This window comes from Scomber japonicus, chromosome 13, assembly GCF_027409825.1.
Source record: "Scomber japonicus isolate fScoJap1 chromosome 13, fScoJap1.pri, whole genome shotgun sequence".
Lineage (NCBI taxonomy): Eukaryota > Metazoa > Chordata > Actinopteri > Scombriformes > Scombridae > Scomber > Scomber japonicus.
Window position 1 is genome coordinate 21,231,302 of NC_070590.1, and position 24,535 is coordinate 21,255,836.

The window sequence follows — 24,535 nt, forward strand, 5'->3', positions numbered from 1 at the left end:
CTCCATGTGTATTAAAAACGTGTGTAATCTTACATTGTATTTGTTTTGCCATCCAATCCTCCCACCACATTCCAGCCTTCATTGCCAGTCAGAGCCTTGCCCTCATAATCCACCAGCTTGCACCTTGACTCCTCACAGCTGCCAGCCTTAGCTGTGAACTTGGTGGTGGAAATTCCCTGATGATTTTATGCCAATTCCTATGACCTTGGGGGTTTTAGCAAATTAATATGCAGCCAAGTGCAAATCTCTCAAATAGGGGAACACACACACACACAAGAACAAAAGTATGTGTGTTCTCACTGAAGCGCGCACTGTTCACTGGATGTCCACAATGAATTAAAATATATTTAGTACCATCTTCTGCCATTGCTACTACTATAGAAATGTGCTTCAACCTGATACAGTACTTTCTACTTTGTAAAGGCATCATGCTTTCTGATTGTTATATATAACTTTGTGTTACTATGGTCTAACTGTTTTTACACATTTTCTTTTCCATGATTAATTTTTTGTTACCCTGCTTTGATACAGTGTTAGATCGAGTCTATTAAATTGAAGTAAAAGTTAAATCTGACAATCAAAGTACTCCTCCACAAAAAACTTCAAACACGTATTATGCCTTCAGAGTCAGAATAATTTTAATTGCTTTTAAAAGATGATGCAGCTTTACACCTTTTTAAAAAAACATACATATTGAAAAACACACAGATCACAAAAAGTATAAATCATACAAGAGATGACCTTAAAAGTCAAGTGTTCGAACACAAAAACAGACACTGGACTAATCAATATATATACAGTTACTGGAACATGTACAAAGAACCAGGTGAATATGCAGTGCATTAGGCACATACTAGCTATTGTCCACTGACATCATACAAACACTGTAGGCTAGTGGGATGAAACATTAGCGTTAAAAATGTACAGGGCATTGATATGTAGGGGGCTCATAGAAGTGCATGATGCACTGGCACTGATGATACCTTCATACGCCCCCACCCTCAACTCCCAATCCACTCCTGTTAAATGTATAATAAAGCTACAACAGCATTAACTAAACAAAATCATCAATTTGAAGAATAAACATTAACAAAATGTAATGTTATCTTACAGCATAGTGCATTCAGGATATGAGAAGAAGGAATTCTGAAATTCAGATTTTTTTGCATTTGATCAAAACTTCTGATACTAAAACTCTTTTTTAAAATGTTTTTTCAAATGTAAAATATGTCATTTGGGTTCTTGTTTATATTGAACTGCTGTTTAATTCTCCCTCACATGACAGCAGATACATTTATTGAAAAGTCAGTCAAGATGAAGATATGAGGACATTCATTCGTGCAGATGAAGGAATCCGTTACAAAAAACTGTTAAACTGACTATCAGAGTCAACATATAACTGTACTTTGTACAATAAAATGTTATCATGCTGTCTGATAGACACATTGAGCAAAGATGACACCATCACTGAGTGTTCAATAAACAGGTTATTGGATAGATATATGGATGTCCATGCATTGCTTTCTGTAAAGCTACAAATCAGAAGTACAAATACAATCTTACAAACACATGATGCATGCATCAACAAGCTTTTAAAAAAGCATTGAATTTACAGGGTTGTAAAACTTTCTTTTGTAGGATGATGCAGAATACACCTCAGAAGTCAATTTGAAGTTTTGTTTTTGTTGGATCATGAAAAACTCACAGAAATTTTAGAATTTTTTTTTTTGTAGGTTAATAGGTCATCTGCTGAAAGTAGAGCACTATTTCAGTCTAAATGACGTACTGTGTCAAATATACCAAGTTGTATGCACAGAAATGGATGCAAAAACTAACAATTGTCTTCAACTCAATGAATGTCTTGAACGGTTTTGCTCAAGTGTCTGTGATGAGTTATCTTCAAGGCATTCCGTAGATTTTTCCTCTGTGTTTATCTCCGAGGTTTGGCAGTCAAGGACTTCCACATTCTACATTTGAAGCCCGTTCAGTTTTGAGTTGGCTCTAAGTTTCTATTTGTTGTCCTGTTGGAACATTTCTGCCCTAATCTAAGATCTCTGGCACTCTGAATGAGCATTTGTGTGTATTTGGTGCCATCCTTTCTCCCTTGTGTCTGTACAAGTCTTTTGGTCCCCGCTGCTGGAGCTTGCTGTTCACAGCACGACGCTGTCACAACGTGTTGTCGAGCAGGTGGTAGACGAGCGAAGAGCTGTGCACTGTGGCTGATAACTATTTCAGTTTTATCCATTCATCTTTTGCTTCAAACTTGTCATTTGCCACATGACATTAAATGCAAACATAATCTGATGGGGGTTCAACATTTTCTAAAGGCATTATATCTAAAGACATGCAGAAAAAGGACACAATATTTCTGTGGTGAGATTAGTTGCATTATCAATCTGAATTTTCATGCAACATTTACCAAAAACAAATTTATATTACCTTTGTATTGGATTGTGATGTTTAATTCAGTTTCTTTTAAAAAGGTGATTGTGAAGCTGTGCAGTGGAGAAGTAAAGTATCAATACTTCTAAACAAAGTACCTGTTTTAACAAGTTATCACACTACATATAAGTATTTTAATGCTTTAAAATGAATAACAACAGGAAAACAGCTCTTTACACATTTGCTGCCAGCCTGGTGAAAAAAGATTTGAAGTGCAGACCAGTGACAATGAGCATGCAGTGTATTGTGTGGACGCCTGCATTGTGTCGTGCTGGCTCAGTCAAAGAAGGATAATGTACTGTGTGAAGACCACATGTGTAAATGCTGAAGTACTTTATCTTTAAAGCAATCTTTTATACGAATAACAAGCGTGTAGAATAGTGTAAGAGTTACAGATAGTATGTACTGTAACTTAGGCTGTTTTTTTAATACCTGTCACTTTGCTGAAATTCTTCATTATGCTGTACTTTATAAGATCAGGTATGATATTTAATTTCAGAGGTACATAAGAGCACATAGTAATGATCAGGTGAAATATTCCTTTATGCATAAAATAGAGAATTTGAGGTTTTGGTTGTGTGGCTTTTACCTGACACAACATTTGCGTTGAGTACAAACTGACAACCCAAAGAAGCAGTAAATACAACTGGGAGGGAATTTTCTGCAACCCTGCAACAATGATGTGTAATTAATTATTACATTGTTGCATTTCCACATCAATAACCACTACTCAGCTTGATTTGTACTTTCATAATCTTTTTTTTTTTTGCATTTTGTTTCTAATTCAGATAACACATGTTCACACAGCAGGCTTTATCCTTAATTACCCACCTGCAGCAAAAACACTCCTGCCTATTCACTCAACAGGAAAACAGTTTTTGGGACAGATCTAATATTTTTGATTCACAGCACACATAGTAAAATTTGCCACATATACTTTGTGTTTTACAGTTGCAATACGTGCAACTACACTGATTGTCATAACAATGATCCAGGCATCTTTACAATGTAAGGTGACACAATTTAATGCCACACAACTGACTTCTAATATTTTGGTACTTTCTTATTATATTTCGTCAACACTTTGAGGTTTTGACCTTTAATAAGAATGATATTAAAATGAAATTGTGTGACTTTTTAAAACAAATCAGAGATTATCACATCAAGGCACTTCAGCACTTGAACGCCTCCCAAGTCGTATTTACCACATTCAGTTTTTCAAGTAGAAACTCAGAAGGTGCAATTATAAAAACAGGTTTTGGTGAGTTAATAGGAAAGCAAGTATTTGTTGTGATTGAATTCCTATCTGCTACTTTGGTCATCTCTTGTTATTGAAGTATACATAAGTACCTTGTCAAGTGTATTTATAATGAGGGTCAAATGTGAAACTTAATGTTTTTAACCCTGCTACTTTCATGATGCTGTAATCTGATTTACAGACATGTAAAGTAGCATCTCTGTTCTGACTTAAAACACAGACTCTCCACTTGGAAACAGCAGTGATGTCAACCAGTAATGCACTGCAGCATTTCAGATAAAAAGCTTCAACAGTTCAGAACAAGTTATTTCGATTATGGCTAAAAGGGGAAAATAATGATTACAGGAAAAGGGGTAAGCGCTATTAGATGTGGGGAAACAGTACAAAGCCTTCGGTAAAGAGGCAGCAAAGATGAGTCCCTTTTTGATAAAACAGAAATCCATCTATTCATGAAACAAAATTGGTTTAGCCAAACCTGCCAAGATCTTTGGTACATGTACTGAAATTATTTCTCCTATCATCTCTGGAAAGCTGACCTTTGTGGGGAGTGACTGAGCCTGGACAAAAAGGTCAAATGTAAACTGATGGAGCTTCTTTACTGTCTGAAAGAGAAAAAAACACACAAATAGATGACATCATTTACTACAAGAACTGTTTCTACAATGGAAATGTATAAATGAATGAATTTGTAAATGACTTTCCTGATTCAGTGACTTTAGCATTAGTGGTTTTAACTATACTAACTACTATGTAATTAACACCAGTGTTAGCTTGTTTTTCTTTACTATTATTAGTAGCTAAATTATTGTTTTTGTCAAAACAACAGGAGAAGTTGATTTTTTAGAGTCAAAAGCCAAATAGTGTCAGTAAAAACAGCAGCTATGTGTTTGTGAGCTTTCTTTACTCAACATTAAATAACCAATGTTGCTAGCTACAACAGTAACCATCTAATGTTTCTCCTGAGTCTTTTTGCTAACATTTTCTTGTTCAATACTGCTTTTAAATGCAATATATTGTTAATAGGCGGCATCCATTATACTTCAAGTTACTGGTGGTAGCTTGAAACAGATAAAGCTGATAATTACAGGTAACAACCATTGACTATGTATAAATATGAACATCAAGTGAAGGGTAAATGCTAAATTGGATGAGCCTGAGGGATGAACTTTTGTGAGTGCATTTAGTGCTAGGCTTAATATTAGGGTTATCAAATCTTGTTCGCAAAATGTCCCTCTGACACATTCAATCAACGACCAGCCAAAGTGAAGCCAAAATATCTTGATCCTCCAGTGACTGACTTCAGTATAATCTGGCCCCCTCCATGTTAGCAGATGGGACATGAGCAAAACCAAAAAATCTAAGTAAATACATTTTCCCCAAAGATGATTTCTGCCATTTTAGGTTCTTATCATTTTGATGTTTTTGGAGTACTCATTTTTCTGATTTGTTCTCAAACCCCTATTAGACAGTGAAACAGCTGAGGTGGCGTTATCTGTGGGCCATCATCCAGCTGCCTGACTCTGGCTCCAAGTGATGTCACACAAGCAACATGGCAACTCCCAAAAATGAGATATTTTGGCTTCATTTTGCATAGTGGTAGGAAGTAGAGACATGTTGTTCATTTTTATATACAGTCAATAGTAATAACTTGGTTCACTGTGCACATAAACCTTGTGAAACTGCCCATTCAAAAAATGGACTGTATGGTGCCACTGTACACTTGTAACACAAGTGAAATCACAAGAAGCAGCACATCTCACCATCTGTAGAGAGTCCAGGAGTCGGGTAAGTTGGTAGAACCTCTGAGAACAATTGGTTGCAATTCGATAGCTAATGAGGCGATCAAGTTCGTTGATGTAGGAGAGACGCAATTCATCGAAGTACTTCTGACTCTTCAGACCCTCAACTGGAACTAACAAAAACAGAAAACAGTTTTGACTACATGTTTGACATTTACATTTCTGACTTTGTTAGCTCTACTGCTACTCAGGTCCATTTCTCTGATAAAATAAAGCAGTTCTTTTTTCTGACAGCTGCAGATGAACTTACTGATGCTGAAGAGGAGCAAGGCCTTCATGCAGAGGAACTCCTCCTGGGTGATCTGCAGCAGCACAAACTCCTGTGAAAGATGCCTCATCCGTATGCAGTGCTCATACATGCTGGAAATGTGCATCCGATTTCTGCAGAAAAAAAAAGGTCAGGATGAGATGTGAAGTAATAGGAATGTTCAGATCACAAGTGACAAGGGATAAATTGCTTTACACGCACATTTATTCTGTAATGAATGACTACAGAAGAGGAAAGAATGTCAGAGGTTAGATTCATATCTACTGTGTGTGAGATGGAGACATCCACAGTGAATTATCTTTATAACAATATAGCTTTCTGCTGTGTGATCTTTGACATCTGGAGCAAGATGTTAAACACATGACTCCCTTCATTTATTGTTAGCTTTAAAGTTCAGAAAAATGTTAAGAGTCATTTGTATTTCAAAATCATAAGAGGTGATTGGATAGTTTGTGTTCATTATGCTTGAACAGTTTCAATTCGGCTTTTATTAGGAGAGAAATACTTTGTAACATATTCTTCTTATGCAGTGAAGATGAGGGTAGAATAAAGCATATTTTTTAAACCACAGAAAGGAGCTCAAATTGAAAAAGAGAGCGATATGAAATAGAGCTGATTCTTCTTCATCTCTCATGAAATGGATGCAGACTTTCTGGTAAGATATAAATGCAAAGGATGTAAGGTACATTAAGCACCGTTTTCCTTCTGATTGACAGTGATATTTAGGATATATAAATTTAAAAATTGGTGGTGGAGATTGTATGACGTTGGGGAAATCCAAGTGGTTAAATATCCGAGTGGTGAAATGGCACCACAGATGGTACGCTGCATTGACATCCACCACCAAACACTGATCAGAAAAACATCACACTGAGCTGATGCACCTGCTTTTGATAACTAACTTTCCAATCTCCTCATCGATGTCGGCAGATGGCTGAACTTTCTGGCTCAAAATTTCATCATTTTAATCTAGAGACAGTGGTGGCTTCAAAAGGTTCACACAACGGCAAAAACAACCACGCTGTACGCAAAAAGTTACACGAAACATATACAGCCATCACATTTGTAATTTCTGAAAAAAAAAATTATAAAGTACCACTGCTGGTGTCTATTATTTCATGTGCAGCCATGTCTCTTTATAACAATGAAAGTGAACCAGAGAAGTGTACTTATTCCTGTAATTGTAGTGAGGTTTTATGAAGGTGGGGTAAAGGTGGAATTCACCTCAACTTTTCTTTCAGTGACAAAACCCAACAATCATTCAATCACTCTTCTAACTAAAGCAGTGTGGTGGCTCAGCAGGAGACAGTTAGAAGCACCTTTAAAGGACGACAGAGAGCATTTCAGCCCATTATCAATTTCTGCTCAAATTTGTTTCAAATTGCTAAAATCATCCACCTTTTCTAGTCGTACATGGGCTCCACCAGTCACCAGCCGTAATTCAGTCTGACAATTCTGAACTACTTATCCACCAAACCTCAGAGAACAACTGAATAAATGATCTTCTATTAAGATGTAAACCTGCCCCACTACTTAGCATTTATACGCAACATATAAACAGTAGAAAGTTATACCTTATAAACAGTTAAAAGTATTTTTTTAACAACTAGCCTATAACCTCTCCTGTGGGAACCCATACAGTCAGTGGATGCTGGTTTATAAAGAGATAATAGATGATGTTATAGTAAAACACAGTTGTGATAATATAGAATATAACTTCATAGGAGACGTTATGATTGTTAACAAATACTGTACATTAAAATACACACCATGTTACAATTGTAGTTATAAGACTCTTCTTATAACTACATTATAATGTTATGATCATCCATTAAATGTTTATATACTTAATACGGTATACTGTCTACTTAAAGTAAAATGTTATCAGCTTGAATCTTTTTCTTAGATGTTGAATTTTGGAAAAACTGTTTCATTTTTCCTGTTCATAACCTAAAAAGTTTCAACTTTAATGTGTCAGGGCATGCAGACATACAGCTTCTACTGCTACAATTTTGGGCATTTGTTTTTTACTCTGTTTCAGGTGATTCATCAACATCATGGAAATTGAATACCAAATTCCTAAAGCGGGCCTATAATTAACATAATACATTAGAGAGATCATCCTAAACTAACTAAAATGCTACAACATGAATTTTAACATCAAAATGATAATTTTCCTCCAAGGACAGCCACTCTGTTATATTCCCCAAGACAGAAAGCTCTAAATAATGCATAAATGAATCTAACTGACCTGCAACTGTAACTAGGTAGCAAATGCTGTCCTAATGCACATTTCAAACTACACACAATTACTGGTAATGTGGAAGTGTCACAAAAAGTTTTGTATGAGCACATAAAAAGCTGACAAATACAAGAAAAAACATTTGTGTAGACATCAGTATGTTTGCTTTAAATCTGCAGTTTAACTTAATAAATGAAGTGATTGCTGCAGGACTTGCTGGACAGTGAGGCCAATGTGCTGTGTGTTACATGTTGCTGCTACCTGCCAGCACATCCATAATTACTGGTGTCACATTTAAGGACAGTAAAAAGAACAAAATGAGAGAGAAAACAACAGACTAATGAACCACCCTCATTTATTACCTAGGACTATGTGAATTATTTGATAGTTTGAGTTTAGTGGACCAAACAGCATCTATAGAGCTATCTAACAAATTCTACATGTAATTTCTGTCCTGGTGGTGCCTGGAAACTGCTTAGAGTCATCTTGATCACATTCTCCATATATATATATCTCCATTATAATTTTATTATCCTGCTCCCTGCTGTATTTCTGTTATTTTTCTTGTTCTATTCTACATAACATCTATTGCACATCCCTAGGAGAGGCATCCCTCCTCTGTTGCTCTTCATGAGGTTTCTTCCTTTTTTTTCTCTCTCCCTGTATTAGGGTTTTTTAGGCAGTTTTTTTTATTCCTTATTCAGACTGTAAAGCCACCTGAGGCAAATTTGTGATATTAGGCTATACAAATAAAATTGACTTGACTTGTATTAAATGTAAATATTTTAATGTACTTTAGCTATCATTTAAGTTGAGCTTTTGTGATTAAGTATCCACTTACGAGTAGTGCTATCTGTGTGGGATACTATTAACTATTAAAGCCCTTTCTTAATACTCATATTGCCTGACACTTGGCTACATGGATAGCTTTATATATTCAGCGCAGGTTCGCTGAGCACAAATGCTCTTTTCCAGCAACACTGTGCTTCTCACTCACATAGTCGTACCTGGAAGCTGCCCAGTATGAGACTGAGCAGCTTCAGTTGAGTATCCTGTTTTATCCTACTCGAGCCAGCTCCCACCCAGTTTCAAGGCTATTACTCTAACCTATTGGCTGCCCAGCAGATTCCACAGAGATAATACTCTGAATATAAGATGTTATCAAAAGCCTGCATAAAAACAGAATAAAGCAAGGGATAGGTCTGAATTTAAATTTAAATTATGAATCATTTGATAGCTTTTCTGCTTAAATGTGACAGACCTATCTAACTGTTCTCGCTCTGAATAATGGAAAATCACATTTGTCATGATGGATTTGAATGAAATTGTGAATAGATAATTGATTTATTACTGCACAACTGGACCCATTATAGCCAAATGTGGTATGCAGCATGAACAGATGTGGCTCATATTGTGATAACACAAGTTTGGTTTCTCAAAAACTGGACATAATCATAGCTCTATTGTCACACTCTAAAAAATTAATAAATTGTAATATATATTATATATTTGATTGTGTTAAAGACGGGATCATTATTTGTAAAAGTCAGTAACTCTTTATGCAAGAATGTGTAGTACACATAAAGAATGAATGCTATTTTTCTAAAACCTAACATAAAAAAGTACTGTATCCTTTTTGTCATCAGTTTATACTACTACTACTTTGAATACTTAAGAGGAGACCATTGATTTAAAGATTAACAGTTTGACAGTATCCACATCCACAAATATCTGGAAGCTGAGGGAACCAGATAAGATTGAAGTTGTTATAACCATTAATATTCCTCACTCATACTCGGACAGACCTCACCCCCGTTTGTCAGGAGTCATTTTCAGATCTGAATCAGTTTCTCTCACTATGCTGAGAACAGATGTTCCCCACCTTAATCTCAGACTGATAAAAGAATACCTAAGGAGCAAATTGTATGAACCACTTTACATTTATAAAACTCTAGATAGTTCTAAATACTGTGTTTGTGCATGAGGAGGGAAAGATGGGGCTGAAGACTGGGGAGGGAAAGATGGGGCTGAAGACTGTGGATGAAGATTATGTATGACAGCACAGATTAATTCCATGGGGGTTATCTCTAAATATAATAATGACCCAGCATGTCATCTCCTGATAACATAATTTCAGAGAACATGATTGAATTAAAGAATTCAGAGCTGTACGTACTCGTTGAACACAAGATCAGGAGCAAAGTAAAGCATCCTGCCGTCAACATTCTTGTAGGACCTCCATCCCAAGGCAAACACCATCACCCCCATCCATGAATGCTGAATAACGGTCATTTGGTCATCCACATGGAGATTCCTGAAACCTATAATGACAAAGACTCTGCATCATGAAATAGAAAATCATAAAATCATAAAACTTTTTCCTTCCTAATGAAAAAAACAACAATTGTGTATTTATCAGTCACAGCTGATTCCAAACTCTGCTGTTTGGGTGCTGACTGGGACCAGAGAGACGGAACACATGGGTGGTTAACTTCATGTTCTTGCATCAGTCTATTTGTCTAGCATATTGGGGATGTATGAACTAGGACAGCCCCTCAGGTTGTCTTGCATGAGTGCTTTAGTTTCACCAAAGTGCGTGACAAAAATGCAACAGCATGCCCGAGGACCTCCACCTCAGCACCAAACAGCAGACAGGTTTGCAATGTGCTGGTGAAAATAGTGGAGCATTTAGCAGCTAAAGAACCAGATATTATTCTAAAGAGTTTGTGGACTCCAAAACAGAGCTAAGAAGAGAGTGAATATTGGACTTAAGTTCTTCAGGGTGCCACAAATATAAATCTAAGTGAATGGTAATGTTGCTCCATGTCGGCTGGATATGGAAACATGCAACCATTTCTAAAAAGTTTATTTTATCTTTAAAGGTAAAAATATGTCAGTGTTGTGTTTAAAGCTTGTTTTGATGATAAAATGATGATGATGAAATAATAAAACATACATAAATTAATACATAAATAATCTCATCAACACTGCTTAAGAAAAACTCAACCATTGTCACACCTGGCAATCCTTTTGCCCATTTGACCACTTTGACCAGTTGTCTCTCTCCGAGCTCATTGAGACTGGTGAGCAGCGTGGCAGCTGAGTCTGGCTGGCCGTGGTCATGTCCTGCGTTCACCACCTCGGGCTCAATGGACTCCAGGATGTTGAGAAAGACCAGCTGGGAGTTTAAGTTTAGGCCTGATTTAGGAGAGATGTTCTGCATAGCTTCTGGAGGGTCATGAACGTGATGATCCTCCTCAGGGTTTTTCTGTTGACCAATCTTCTTTAGTTTGCGTGCTACAAAAAAAACACAATGTGCTTATTAATATTTCTGCTATTTTGTCATACAGCCAGCTACAAGTCAACAACCACATGACCTGCATGTCTTTGTCACATGACACTGAATGACATAAAACCTGGGATAACCTGGGATGTAACCCCTTTAGTTCAGTTTTGATACATCTGATCGATTTTGCCTAAAAATTCAACTCTCCTCGCTCTAGGGATTTGTGTCTGAGGCCATCCAACATGATGGATTTTCTGCCTTTGATTTCAGGATCTCTCGCTGCACAATTGGACCCATTACAGCTAAATGCGTTATAAAAAATGAAGAGACAGCGCTCCAGTGATGATAGCGCTCGCAATCATAGATCGTGCAAACATCCTTTCAAGTTGTTATTATTAAGAAAGGTCTACACATATACACGCTATGGTTAAATGTTTGGAACATTGGAGGGGAAGTCATCAGGACAATCTACAACTACTGTACCAAGAATATATTTAATTCTGCTTTCTAAATCAACCCTTTTTAAGGGGAGTATCAATTTAACCAGACTGATCTACTAATAGCTTTTAGGATATTGAATCAGATTCCATTTCAAAGAAATCTGAACAGATGAGCCTCATCTGGTGAGAAGGCCTGCTCATCATGTGTGAGTCCTTGCTGGGTATTAACGTATAAATTATTTTTTTCTTCTTGTTATTAAAGTTTTTCCTCTCAAGAAGGTTTTGCAGTGAGTGTTGCAAATATAAACTAAGACTACAAAACTCAGTAAATCATGCTGTTTTGCATTACAATTGTTTCCTTATGCACTAAAAGCATATAAGAATTAAGAGATGACAACGCTCAGTGTGTGTATTGAAAAAACCTGCTCCCCCTTCCTGCAATGACAATACTGTATTTTCTTTGTGCACAGATGCTGAAAACCTCAAGGCAGCTGCTCCATATGACAACCTGCACTTACAAACTAAATTGGTGCAGCGTCTGTGACTCAGTGGATTGGACTGCCATGTAAAGAAAGCAGAGGTACAATCAGGATGGAATAATTATATTCTCCTAAACAGCTGCCAAATAAATTGTGTTCAGTTCTCTAAGATCGGCAGCCATTCACTACAATCAGTCTCTGACCGCTTTCTTTCCACGAGTAATAGACCTGCGAACAGTTGAGCTGCAGCTCAGCCTGTTATTTCAGAATGACAGCTGTGCTGGAGTGAGACTGACAGACAAATACAAACTGGTAACTATGTGCTGAGTCAATTAGAACAGACACTTTTGCTGTTGAGATTGCAACTTCTTCTACTTTTAAAGTAGTCATCATCTAATTCATTTGACTATCTAGGGTTTTAAAAATGTCAAAATATAAGGCAAAATTTAATTTCTTCAATCCTTTTACTCTCTGTTGACTGACAGTAATCGTCATGCAATTGCTTCTTGCAGCTTCTGTGTAGAGAAAATCTCATTAAAACTGTAGCCTGGCTTTTCAGTTCAGTTTGATCAATATTGAATTGCCGGTTATAGACACGACTTAAGTCTCTATCAAGAGTAGCAGGGTTGAAAGCAAATTGCAGATTATATAAAAAGTCAAATTTGCAAGTAATTCTGATCCGATAACAAACATTTCAGATAAAATTTGTTAATTAAAAATTCCTTCCTGGGATTCACAACCATGACACAGACAGGCATCTGATCTTTGCAGAGTACAGTATAAATAGGTTGGGTTGAACTAACTTTAAGATCCCCATCCTTCAGCTGAGGCCAATACAAACAGGAGAAGATTATCCAAATGACGGATTCAAGCATGGTCTTTGTTACTCACACGGATTAAGGCCAGAGGAGCAATTCATTAGCCAAGACAATGTCAACTGTCAGTATTAGGGGTCAGTATATGTTGACCAGAACACAGAGCTGTGGTGTCAGTACCAGCTCAGACTGACCTCCAGTGAATAAGCTGCAGTGCAGATGTATCCATTACAAACTCATTTTCCCTCAAATAAACTTTTTAAATATTTTTTGCTCATTGTACTCACATTTTTCAGTCCTTCTATGTCTTCACCAGTCTCATCATCATTATAATCACCATTTTTATCTTATCTATCCTTTCAGGGTGCCATGTGCAAGGTGCTTGATCGGACGAAAACATGAAAATCGGTTTAGCACTTTTTCCTCCTCTCGAAATGCCTTTTTTTGGTAACGTGTGCCTTTGCAGATCCTTTTCTGCTCTTGCTTTGGTGTCCAGATTGTAGATGTCATTATATTATTAGTTCGCCAATTTAAACTGTGTTTCTCAAAGTGTGTGCGGGGCGAAAAGGAGGATGGAGAGAAAGAGAGGAGGTGGCAAACCTTTTTCACACAGACACCTGTCACTTACAACCTCACACTTCCCATTACTCTCTAGTTGTCCAGTGGTTGTTACACAGTCACATACACGCCAGATTAACACTCACATGTAAACTTTTCTGGTAAAATTAGATCATTGTTAAATGAACAGAGGTGATAACAATATATCCTTACACTACTAAGGTTTTATTAGTATTATAATAGAGTCAAAATCTCACAATGGTCTCACATAATCAGAGCTGAAAAATGCAAAAAAGTATTTCATTTAAATTCATTATATTTTTATTATCCATTATTTATTATTTTATATAACAACCAAGGCCAGCATATTTACTGGTAAACAGTATGGAGCACATGGTAGTTCCTCTGTTGAAAATGCACCATACTTTTACTTTGTGATATTATATACCAACATTACATGTAGTATTACCTCTATCATACAACAGTATTGCCTCATCATTACTGTGTGTTCAGATAGAACAGACTCGTCACAGCTGCTAATAATAACATTAATGATGGCTCCATTCCTTTAATTGTCCCAGTAAACCATGTCAGTGAGTGAACTTGCACAATATTAAAGGTCTTGAACTGGCTCATGGAAATTGATAATGTTAATGTTATTAATCCCACATGTGTTTTCCCAGATTTGACAACTCTGCCTTGAAAAGAGTCAATTCACCTGGTGTGAAAAAAAATAAGATGATTCAGTTCATAATGAAAATGTTGAGTTGAGTGAGAAATGTTAGGGTGTCTGTATCACAAGACTTTATGAATCTGCTTTTATAAATGTACAGAGACCAGAGGAAAAAGGAGAAAGACTAGGGGCCAGTAAGGATGATTAATAACGTTTCTGTGAGCTCCGATGTAGGTCAGAAGCACACAGACACAGACACACACACACACACACACACACACACACACACACAGCTTGCGTACAGTTGGCTACTTTGGGAGGTTAAACATTTTATTTAGGAATAATGCAAAGTGAACATCTGCTTTTCTTTAAGTCTGAACACACCTTTGGCCTGTTTTTTATCAAGACTCCATTATTACCATGTTATTAGTGAGCTGAACTTTGTTTTTTATTATTAGTGGGGGGGGGGGGGGGGGTTAATTGTATGTTTTAATGTTTTTCAAATTACATGTTTTTCTGTTTCATGTGAAGCACATTGAGTTGCCATTGTGCTATATAAATAAAACTGCCTTGCCTGTAATGCAAAGTGCCACCCCAAAAACAAGTAAAGCACCTCCTAGCTGCCTTTTTTAGGGCATAACTAACTAAGAAGAGATTCCAAACAATTGCAGGTTGCAGGAATTAGATCTTCCACCTTGATGCAGTCATAGGAGCAGCTGCTGAATGGAGATGGATGAACTATAATAAAAGTTACATAATTATGCTAAAATAAAAAAAATAAAAAAATCTCTACTCTACAATTACTAGTTATGGAGTAACAAGCCTGTCCTTTTTTCGGTAATATAAAATAAATCTATCCAGTAGACTGTAGCTGTAGTTAAGGAGCTGTGGTTATTCATTCATGTAGTGAACTGTACTTATATATTACAAATATAAAACACATTTTTAAAAAGTCATATAAGTAATTTATTTAATCTGGCAATGGACGTTTCTACACCACTACATTTACAGTTTGTGTAAATCATTGACTAAAAAAAAGTTGAACTCTCACTCGCTGGCAGTGAAACGGTAGTTGAGGCTGCTTTGGATGCAAGTCTCATATGTGTGTCAGAGTACTGTTTGGGTTGGGGACACAACTTGTTCTGGACACTGTGAGCTTGGAGGAGTTGCAACCTGTAGATATACTATTGTGTGTTGATACCAGATCCACTATACAGATCTCACTGTAGCAGGGGTTATACCTAGACAGCATCACATTAATCTGAATGCAGTATTGATAAAGGGGCTGGATGTGAGCCGTGATCAGATTGACAGACAACACAATGCACAACATACAGTATATGTACAGTTTATGTGTGTTTACATTTCAACACAAGACATCTAACTACAGCTGAGTAGTGAGTTTCCATCAGCTCTCTGCAAAATGAGACTGTTATCATGGTTTTGCATAAAGTAAACTCGCCGCTCCGCTTCTATTCAGGGATGTTATTATGATTCCAGGAGTAATGTGGAATTCAAATGATCAAAATGAAACTTTCAAGCAATTTAAAATATCTGTGCTTCTCAATATTGAACAGATGCCAACTCAAAAGACACAAAAAAAAATCAATTTTATGTAATCAAAGATTTAGAGATTTCCTCCGTATTGCCTCTCTGTTCAGACCTTTCAAGCTATACGCAGTGAAACAAATAGCAGATCTTAACGATATGATACTATGATGCAAAGTTTATTATTTGATTGCCAATACATTTGTAATTTTGTTATAAATTAATTGAAATCCAATTTGTTGAATTACAAAACTTTTCTATCAGTGTCATAGCTTTGAAGTACATTTGGAAAAAAAAAAAACCTTGGGGATAATAAGACCAAATGTATAATTTTTTGCCTTCACCTCTACAAATTATTGTCATAAATTTTCCTGTGAAATGCCGCGAGTGAATTACATGTCTATGATGAGAACATGAGTGAAAGAAGGCTCTTTTTAGCCACAACTAGAAAAGGTGTGCCTTTTTACTGACAATCACAGCATTAGATCACATTTTCCCTCCATGGGTTTGTCAGTGACTGGTGGCAAAATTACCAGCATGTCTCCTGCTTTAATTCACATGTCTCATGTCAGCTTTGTGCCTCCAGTACAATTTTCACCGTTACCAGAATGAGAAAATGGAAGAGAGTGAAAATTGAACACAAGACAAAAATTAGTCTACTACATGTCAATCTTTACAGCCTAATATGACGAACAGGTCTGGGTGACAGTAAGGAGAAGTGAATGGAATAGGTCTAAATTGCATGGCAGCTCAGTCAGGGGCTTGATTATCAGTAACATCCCCCATTGTGATGATGCTGCAATTGAAGAGAGCCAGCTAAGATGTGCAGTGTGGAGAGAATAAAGTACTTGGTCTTGGAAAACCATTAATATTTTCACTTTTACAACTTCACTTTTTCTGTAGTGTTTTTTGTTCACACATTATGTGGCACACCGTGTTTATTATAGCTCATATTGTACAAATGTATATTTGTAATGTGTATTCATATTGTTCATATCCTATGGCTGACGATCACTGACAAATCCACAGAACAAGATAGTGAGAAACTGTTGTCCGATATGCTCTGATTTTTATATATATAAGTTATGTAGGCTACATTTTATGCATATTTTATCCTTTTTATTAAATATGTATATATATATGTTTATAACATATCAATCCGAATTTTTTTACCACCTAATGTCGGTATTGGCATCCGCCCCAAATTCCAGTGTCAGTTGAGCTCAGCAGCAATAAAATAAACACTTGTTTCTTTTTAAAGCAGCATTTAGTACATTAATCCATCGTACCTCCAAGAGTCATTCCAGCTTCAAAACACTTCCTCAGCCGACAAGACGGGCAATTCTTTCTTCGTAGCTTATCAATAGTGCAGTCATTTTTGCTTGCACAAAGGTACTTCTGTTTGCCTACACAGACAGAGGAGACACTATTGGTAAATAATGCACCAAGTGATTGAATTGTAATGTGAAACTGAGTGTACAGAATTTACATCATGTCAAAAAAATAAAAACAAACAGGTTTAGCTGTTTAATACTGTCATGAAAGTGGGGAAAATATCTTCAGCAGAAATTAACGTATATGACCACTGACCCAGAATCCAAGTTTGACCCTTTAAACTTACCCTCTGCAGCTCTTTTGAAGAAAACCTTGCAGCTGCCACAGGTAAGTGCACCATAATGACAGCCGGATGCCTCATCCGAACAGATCAGGCACGTCCTCTGTGGTGGAAAGAAGAACTCCATCGGGAACATATGCTCTCTGCTGGCCTCATACCTGCAGTCAAATATGAAACAGGAATTATATAGAACATAAAAAGCTACAGTAGAGTTTTGAAAGAGGCCATATATGATTAAACATGTTGCTCCTATAACTGGTAAATGATTGTTGATGACTTTTGTATTATTATTACTATAATATCATTTAGTTCTATTTGAGCCCATTGTTGGTGTTTTCTAGCTTGGAGGTATCAACTAGATCACTGCAAAGTATTATATTATTCATTGTTTTGGTATTTCACCAGTTTTTTTATTTTTTTTATTCTGTTGCTTTATTATCTTGTGAAACTATTAGCCAAGCTGAACCTTGAACTCAAATACTCAAGCAGGTCCATAATTACTTTGTATTTGTTAAAAACTGTCCTAACTATAACCACACATTGCTGATCACTCCCCAGAGCAGTGTGGCAGCCTCTTAAAATGTGGTTCAAGGAGAGCAGAGACTGTGATGACAAGATGGTGTGAGAAAGATTTGAGGAGGGGGGGGGGGGGGGGGGGGGGGGGGGCACGATGAGCGCCCAGCTTCAGCCTTGAACAAAGAGAGATTGGAAAACGCTCAGACATAACGTTGCCTGAGTGACGTGCAACTTACATATCAAGGTTCGGTGAAAAAGAGACAAGGATGAAGCTTAACTAAAGAACCTTCACTGTGTCCTTAATTGATTTAGGTGAAAAAGAGAATTCTAAGAAAAAGAGAAACTGAAATTAGAAGACCAAATAAAAATCTTTTACAATAGAACACTGTGCTACTAGTATTTCTCAATATTGTGAAACAATGGAGACTATCTTAAATCTAGTTTCAATAATGATACCGAAAGGCTATGGAGCCTGTAGTTATACATTCAACAACAATATCAACAAATAACTTCCAGTGCAACTGATACTTGTAATACGTCGAGTGAGATAGTTTCATAGTTTTTAACCCTGACTGGACCGTCCTTTTTCTTCCTGTTATGAACTATTGTGCATATCCAAACCCCTTTCATTCTTTTTGATTTTGTTTTTGAATAATTTACTGCTGCAGATTTGTCCTGGGCTTCGATACAGAGTAAGTGGACTGTTGTCTTGGCTGACCAAAGCACTTAAATCTTGTTTTTGAAAGCAGGAAGCTCACAGGATTATTAGACATGTCTGCAGGTTTTATTTGCAAAACAAGTTGTGATTAAGCATGTTTACTGACTAGATAAACCCTGATGGAAAGTGCGGTGGATGACCTTTTCCTTGTATGAAACAGATGTTAGTGTAATCCTCCACCTTCTCTGAAAAAAACAAATGAACAGTACTACTCAAAACTTCTGGTGAAATTGTGCTATATGTGTAAAATACACATGGTCAACTTTGTAATGTATCAATGAAAATACAAAAGCCATTATTGAAGTGATTTCAGCCAAATTAGGATATATTTAACAATAATATAATAAATGACCAGAGAACAGCCGACGGTGAAAAAAAGCATATAAAAAGTGCTGCGATTAAAGCTTTAAAACAGCCAGCATGATGAAGACAGACTTTCAGCGTCTGTTGTTCCTTTCCAAGTTGCAGAAAACAATTTATCAAGAGTAGAGTATCTAAATCTAACCAGGCCTGTGACGTGGGAGTTACTGGATTCACAAGCAAGATATGAAAGATACTAGTGAAGCTTAACAGATGGACGGCCTCTGTTTATATCACTATGCCTTTATTACACTTTTAAAATGTACTTTATTGTTCTCTGTCTGGGCCTGAGAAGAAAATACACATGAAATTTGATTGGATTGTTTGGATTTGAATTGTGTGTAGTGACTGATTATAAATATAATGATAATATAATAGAAAACCATAAATTCTGCTTGGCTCTCAAAGGAAAATGTTCTTACAGATATCTGGGCGTTCACTTGGATAGTCTGTTTAACTGTGAAGTTCATGTTGATATGTTGTGTTTTCGTCTTCAGCAAAGACTATATTTCTTACGCAGACTCAGGGTCTTTGGGGTTGACCAGAAGCTTATGTTTTTGTTTTATCAGGCTGTGTTGGAAAGTCTCATCAGGTTTGGCATGTCAGCGTGGTTGGGCAATCTCTCTGTTCAGGTCAAATCTAAACTTAACCGTCTGGTCCAGACAGCAATGAACCGTCTGGTCCAGACAGCAATGAAAGTGATAGGGAGGACCGAAAATTCCTCTCTGCAGTCCATATATGAAGAGTCTGTCCTTAGACTGGCACAGAGAGCTTCTTCCGATTCGACCCACATCCTCAATCCAGAATACCAACTGTTACCATCTGGTAAACGTTACAGAACCCCCATATGCAAGTTCAACAGATTTAAATATTCATTCATCCCTACTTCCATTAGATTAATAAATAAGACTTTGTAAACAGGGTGAGGTATGCATTGCTGTCATGTTGATGCTGCTAGGATTGGTGTAATCCCCTGTGGGAAAGTGCAATATGTGTACTTACTATATTATATTTATGTATATGTGTGTGGGAATCTGCAATATGTGTACTTCCTATATTATATTTATGTATATGTGTGTGAGAATGTGTAATATGTGTACTTATTATATGTATGTATTTATTGAGTCAACAGGTAGCATTATATCATTTATTGTTGCGCAAATGTGCAACTTTACTTTTATTTACTTTCTTTGTTCTTAACTATGGCGGCAGCTGTCTCAGCACTTAGAGCCCAAGACAAATTTCCCTTCGGGGACAATAAAGTATCTATCTATCTATCTATCTATCTATCTATCTATCTATCTATCTATCTATCTATCTATCTATCTATCTATCATTAATGTGTGTGTGTAAATCTGTCATTAAAAAAAGTGCTGCAAATTGATGATGAGATGTTGAGATTACATGAAATACAAGCAGCATCCCGTGTCACCGAGCCACAAGTCACATTAAATCTTTTTCAGCAGAATGACTGCAGGAAATGATCTTTCTGTCTATGAATCCTGGTGTCTTTCCTGGTGCAAAGTGCAGGAAAACGTACACCAGGAAATTGCTGAAATTGTTAACAGTTTTTAAAAAATAAAGCCAAGAAAGAAAAGTGGAGGGAAAAAAATAAGAAGGGGGTGGAAAAGGTCTGCTCAGGTTATTGGCTAAATCAACTATCAATTGTACTGTATTTTTAATGCAAATTATTTAATTTTTACAATTAGGGTCTAACTCAGCAGCAGAAAAAAAAGGAACTAACTCAGACTAAGATTATGGAAATGCAAACCTGTGGAAAACGTAAAAATGGAGGAGGACCTGATCAAAAACCTGCTCTGAGTTTTACTCTGCATTATTGAACAAGCTCCAGGACTTGAGTTGATAAGACAAACAAAAAGACAGTTGGATCTCCCAGTCCTCCAAGGTCATGTGCAGTCGGGGGTGTCCTGTGGGCAAATTAGTCTAAACTGTAGTTAACCTCTGTCTGATTATTCTCCTCTCGCTTGCCATGCGTCCTGTCGCCCTCTACAGTCAAGTCATTAAAGGCAAATTGCTATATGTAAATAAGGCAAATGCAAAATACGTTAAGAACTCTACTTCCTCTCAATTCAAAGCAGATTAAGTGAGTTTAGATTCGATAGTCAGACGATGCTGCCATTCTTCTATGTGTTTCTCAGCAGAGACTGGAGGAAGAGCAGCTCCTTGTTTGGGATTTTGCAGCTGGTTGTCCTCATATGGTCCATTGGTTCATGTTTCCTCTATACTTCTATCTTACATTCTGGTTTAATAAATCATTGTTCATACAGATTTACGGAGGGAGTACTGAGCTCAGCTCTAAAAGCCAGATGCGCTTGTGTCAAACAGAGCTGCCAATCATTCACTAGCCCAGTCCTGAAGAAAGAGCACCATGAAGACAGCTGCATGACAACTCACTCTGGTCTGCAGAGAGTACCACGCAGTTGCCAGTCAACATGTCCATTTTGTTTCCTTTGTATTCCTGGACACCAGACTCAGACTCAAGGGACAATGCAGGTGGTAATACAAAGCTACAACGGCTTGAGTTATATTCAATAACCTGACAGTAAAAAAGCACGAGAAATCTTAATTTACATCCCTTTAAAAAAAAGTCAATTATTACCTTGTATAGTCACATCTGTCTCTGTATATAAAACATTGCAGATATGATTATTTTATTCTATTTTCAAAGTGTTGAAAGTAATGACGCACATCTTGATAATGAAAAAACTCAAATGAAAGGAACATGTAAATGGAAAAGGGCGGCATCTAAAAGAACTTCATCTTAGGCAAAGACACACATCTTAAATATTGAGGATGTGAACCAGCCATCATTACAATTTGATTTAGATTTTGGTTTAAAGTTTCCCGTTTCATACCCTGATATAAACTCAAAACTTATGTTTGTCTTTATCAGAAATATTATCATTTATCTGTTCAGTCTGACTTTTGGTACCTTAAAAAAGCAAGCCTATAATTATTTTTATTTATTGGCATTCAAACAATAACATAAAACATCTGGATGAATATTAAGATGGAATAAATCTGTTCTTGTGATGAAGTTTTGCACATAATATGATCAAGTGCATTTTGTTGCTTGACTGGCCAGTAGATATAGTAGATTTCCTCTTCGCTTGGCCAAAAACATCAAATTTATGGGAGAGGAACTTAACACTGGTGAGTTTGTAGATGTAGATGTAGAATGTTGAGAAATGAAAATGTAGAATTTTGATCTGTAAAAACTTCTAAGATGTCAGAGAAAACGATTCCTTTTCTGCTACCTAAAATTATCTCAGCATTTTATACTTAACATTATTATTATTATTATTATCATTATTATTATTATTATTATTATTATTATTATTATTATTATTATTATTATTATTACTGTCATCATTATCATTTTTAACATTACTATTATTATTATTATTAGTAGTATTATTATGCTATTTGGTCTTACCTCGTGTCGTTGTAGCTGACATCCAGCCATTCTCCGACTTCAGTCTTGATGTAGTTGTTGGGACAGGGCGTCCTCAGCATCCCAGCTGGGTACCACTGCTCGGGACGCACGGCGCTCCTCTCGTACGGGCTGCATATGAGCGCGGTGCTCGCTCTTGAGCTGTGCGCATTCATGCGCTGCCTCGATCCCCAAAACTGAGAGTTGTACTTCTCATTAAATGTGTAATTTCTGCCCCACAACGCCTCGACTGAGTCGCAGTTCATGTCCTCTGATTTAACTTTGACAGTGTATTGCTCGGGCTGATAACCGAAGAAATTGTGCTCCATAGTTTCCCCGAAGTCTGTGGCTTCCTCGGGGGGTTTGTAGACTCTGCACGGCCTCTCTAGGCCGAAGTGCTCCAGGCTGTCTGGCACGGATTGGGCATACACCGTGTCCAGGTGGTCTATCCCCTTTGAAGTTATGTCATCATTTTCGCACAGCGGGAAGTTTTGCTCATCCACAGATGTCCGAGTCTCTGAACTTCTGAACATTTCCACCAGTTGCTTCTGGCCAGGCAGGGGCCGGTCATCCCGCTCGGAGCACCTGTACTTTGTAACAGCAGCCTGGGCTCCAGGACAGCTCAGAGGCACGGCTCCGACTCCGTATAATCCTGACATTTGGTCATGTGCGACACACATGGGGCCAGCAGAGTCCATGTCACTGGAATCGCTGGACTCCAGGGTCAGTCCCAGCGACACTGACACAGCTTTGCAGAGCTCCCTGGCAGTTTCTGAGATTGTGGCGCAGGCAGAAACAGAGCGACTGTCACCCACACGGCATCCAGCGTTTAACAACTCCTCCTGAGGAGCGGCACCTGTTAGACAGCAGTGGTTTTCCATGTCACAGGCTGTCGAATTAATGTGCCCGGATCCGTAAATGTTTGCGTCCTCATTGCCGCCACCGTTTCCTGTTGAGTGTTTGGTCAAATAGAAACGACTTTCTTCAGTTTTTAGCGCCATGCTGGGGGCGCTCACAGCGTCGCCTGGCTTTATGTTCTCCCCCCCTGGACAAATTCTGCCACAAGGCAACTGTCGGCTGGTTTGGCTCATTTCCCAGAGAGTGTTTACTTGGCCAGGAGACCGAACTTTGCGCGACCAAAACTCTCCACGCGTCTCAGTAATAGTTGCTGCTCAGCCCAACTCTCACGTTGTGAAAACGTTTTGGAAAAGGTCCCAGGAGCTACAGGAGTCACAAACTCCTCCTAAACGAAGATCTTCACTGTCAGAGGCGCTCAGGTTCACTTCTGAGTCAAACTGAATGCAGAAAAGGACTTTGGTATCCTTTAAACATCACATACACCCGACTGAAATCAAATCAGTGCGATGAATGATTGATTTGCCAATTTTAACACTTTTAAAGCGTAGAAGGGAGCTTATAATTTATAACTTATAATTAAGCCAATAAATGTGTGCCACGTTCAGGTCTGGCTCTAGACAATAGGGGGCCCTAGGCAAGATTTTCTTTGGGGACCCTCCTTACCCCTCCTTATTACACTGTTTTACTCAGTGCAATTTTATGTGTGAATGAACTGAATGCTGTTTATGTATGTTTTCATGTGCACTTTAAGGCATTGCCTCTAATTTTGTTGTACTACCTGGATAATGACAATACATTTGATTCTTCTAAATTATAGATTCTACTTAGCCCAGAGCAGAAATATGAAATAAAACCATACCCCTACAGGATACTAATACACAAAACACACATTTGTTGTAAATATGCCTTCATTCAATATATGTTCATAAACAATTATGCCCCAAGATCTTACATCAGAGGTCTCAGCAACATTCTCAAGGCATAAAATCTCTAAACTGTTGAAAATGTTGGGTAATACAACTCCTGATGACAGACGAGTTGACAGAGAAACAAAATGACCCAGCCAACACTCAACAGCTGTCATACAAAAATGAACTAAGAATAGAAAAAATGAATATAGTTGATGTGAGGTGTGTATTGGGTAATGTTACTTTTGAAAGGAACTTGTTACAACACAACAATACCGCCTTTAAAAAGTAACTAGTT

At 37.3% G+C, this 24,535-nt stretch overlaps 1 protein-coding gene across 1 annotated transcript; it reads right to left on the minus strand.

Annotated features, from left to right (window-relative positions):
• Positions 1-619: 619 nt before the first annotated feature.
• ar (androgen receptor) lies at positions 620-23,743 on the minus strand. The gene is made up of 8 exons (XM_053331688.1): positions 22,475-23,743; positions 17,430-17,581; positions 17,098-17,214; positions 11,028-11,306; positions 10,186-10,330; positions 5,750-5,880; positions 5,461-5,612; positions 620-4,302 (listed from the first exon to the last, which is right to left on the minus strand). Exons 1-8 carry the CDS (start codon positions 23,560-23,562, stop codon positions 4,144-4,146), a joined length of 2,223 nt encoding a protein of 740 aa, XP_053187663.1. The 5' UTR covers positions 23,563-23,743; the 3' UTR covers positions 620-4,143.
• Between the last annotated feature and the right edge of the window lie 792 nt (positions 23,744-24,535).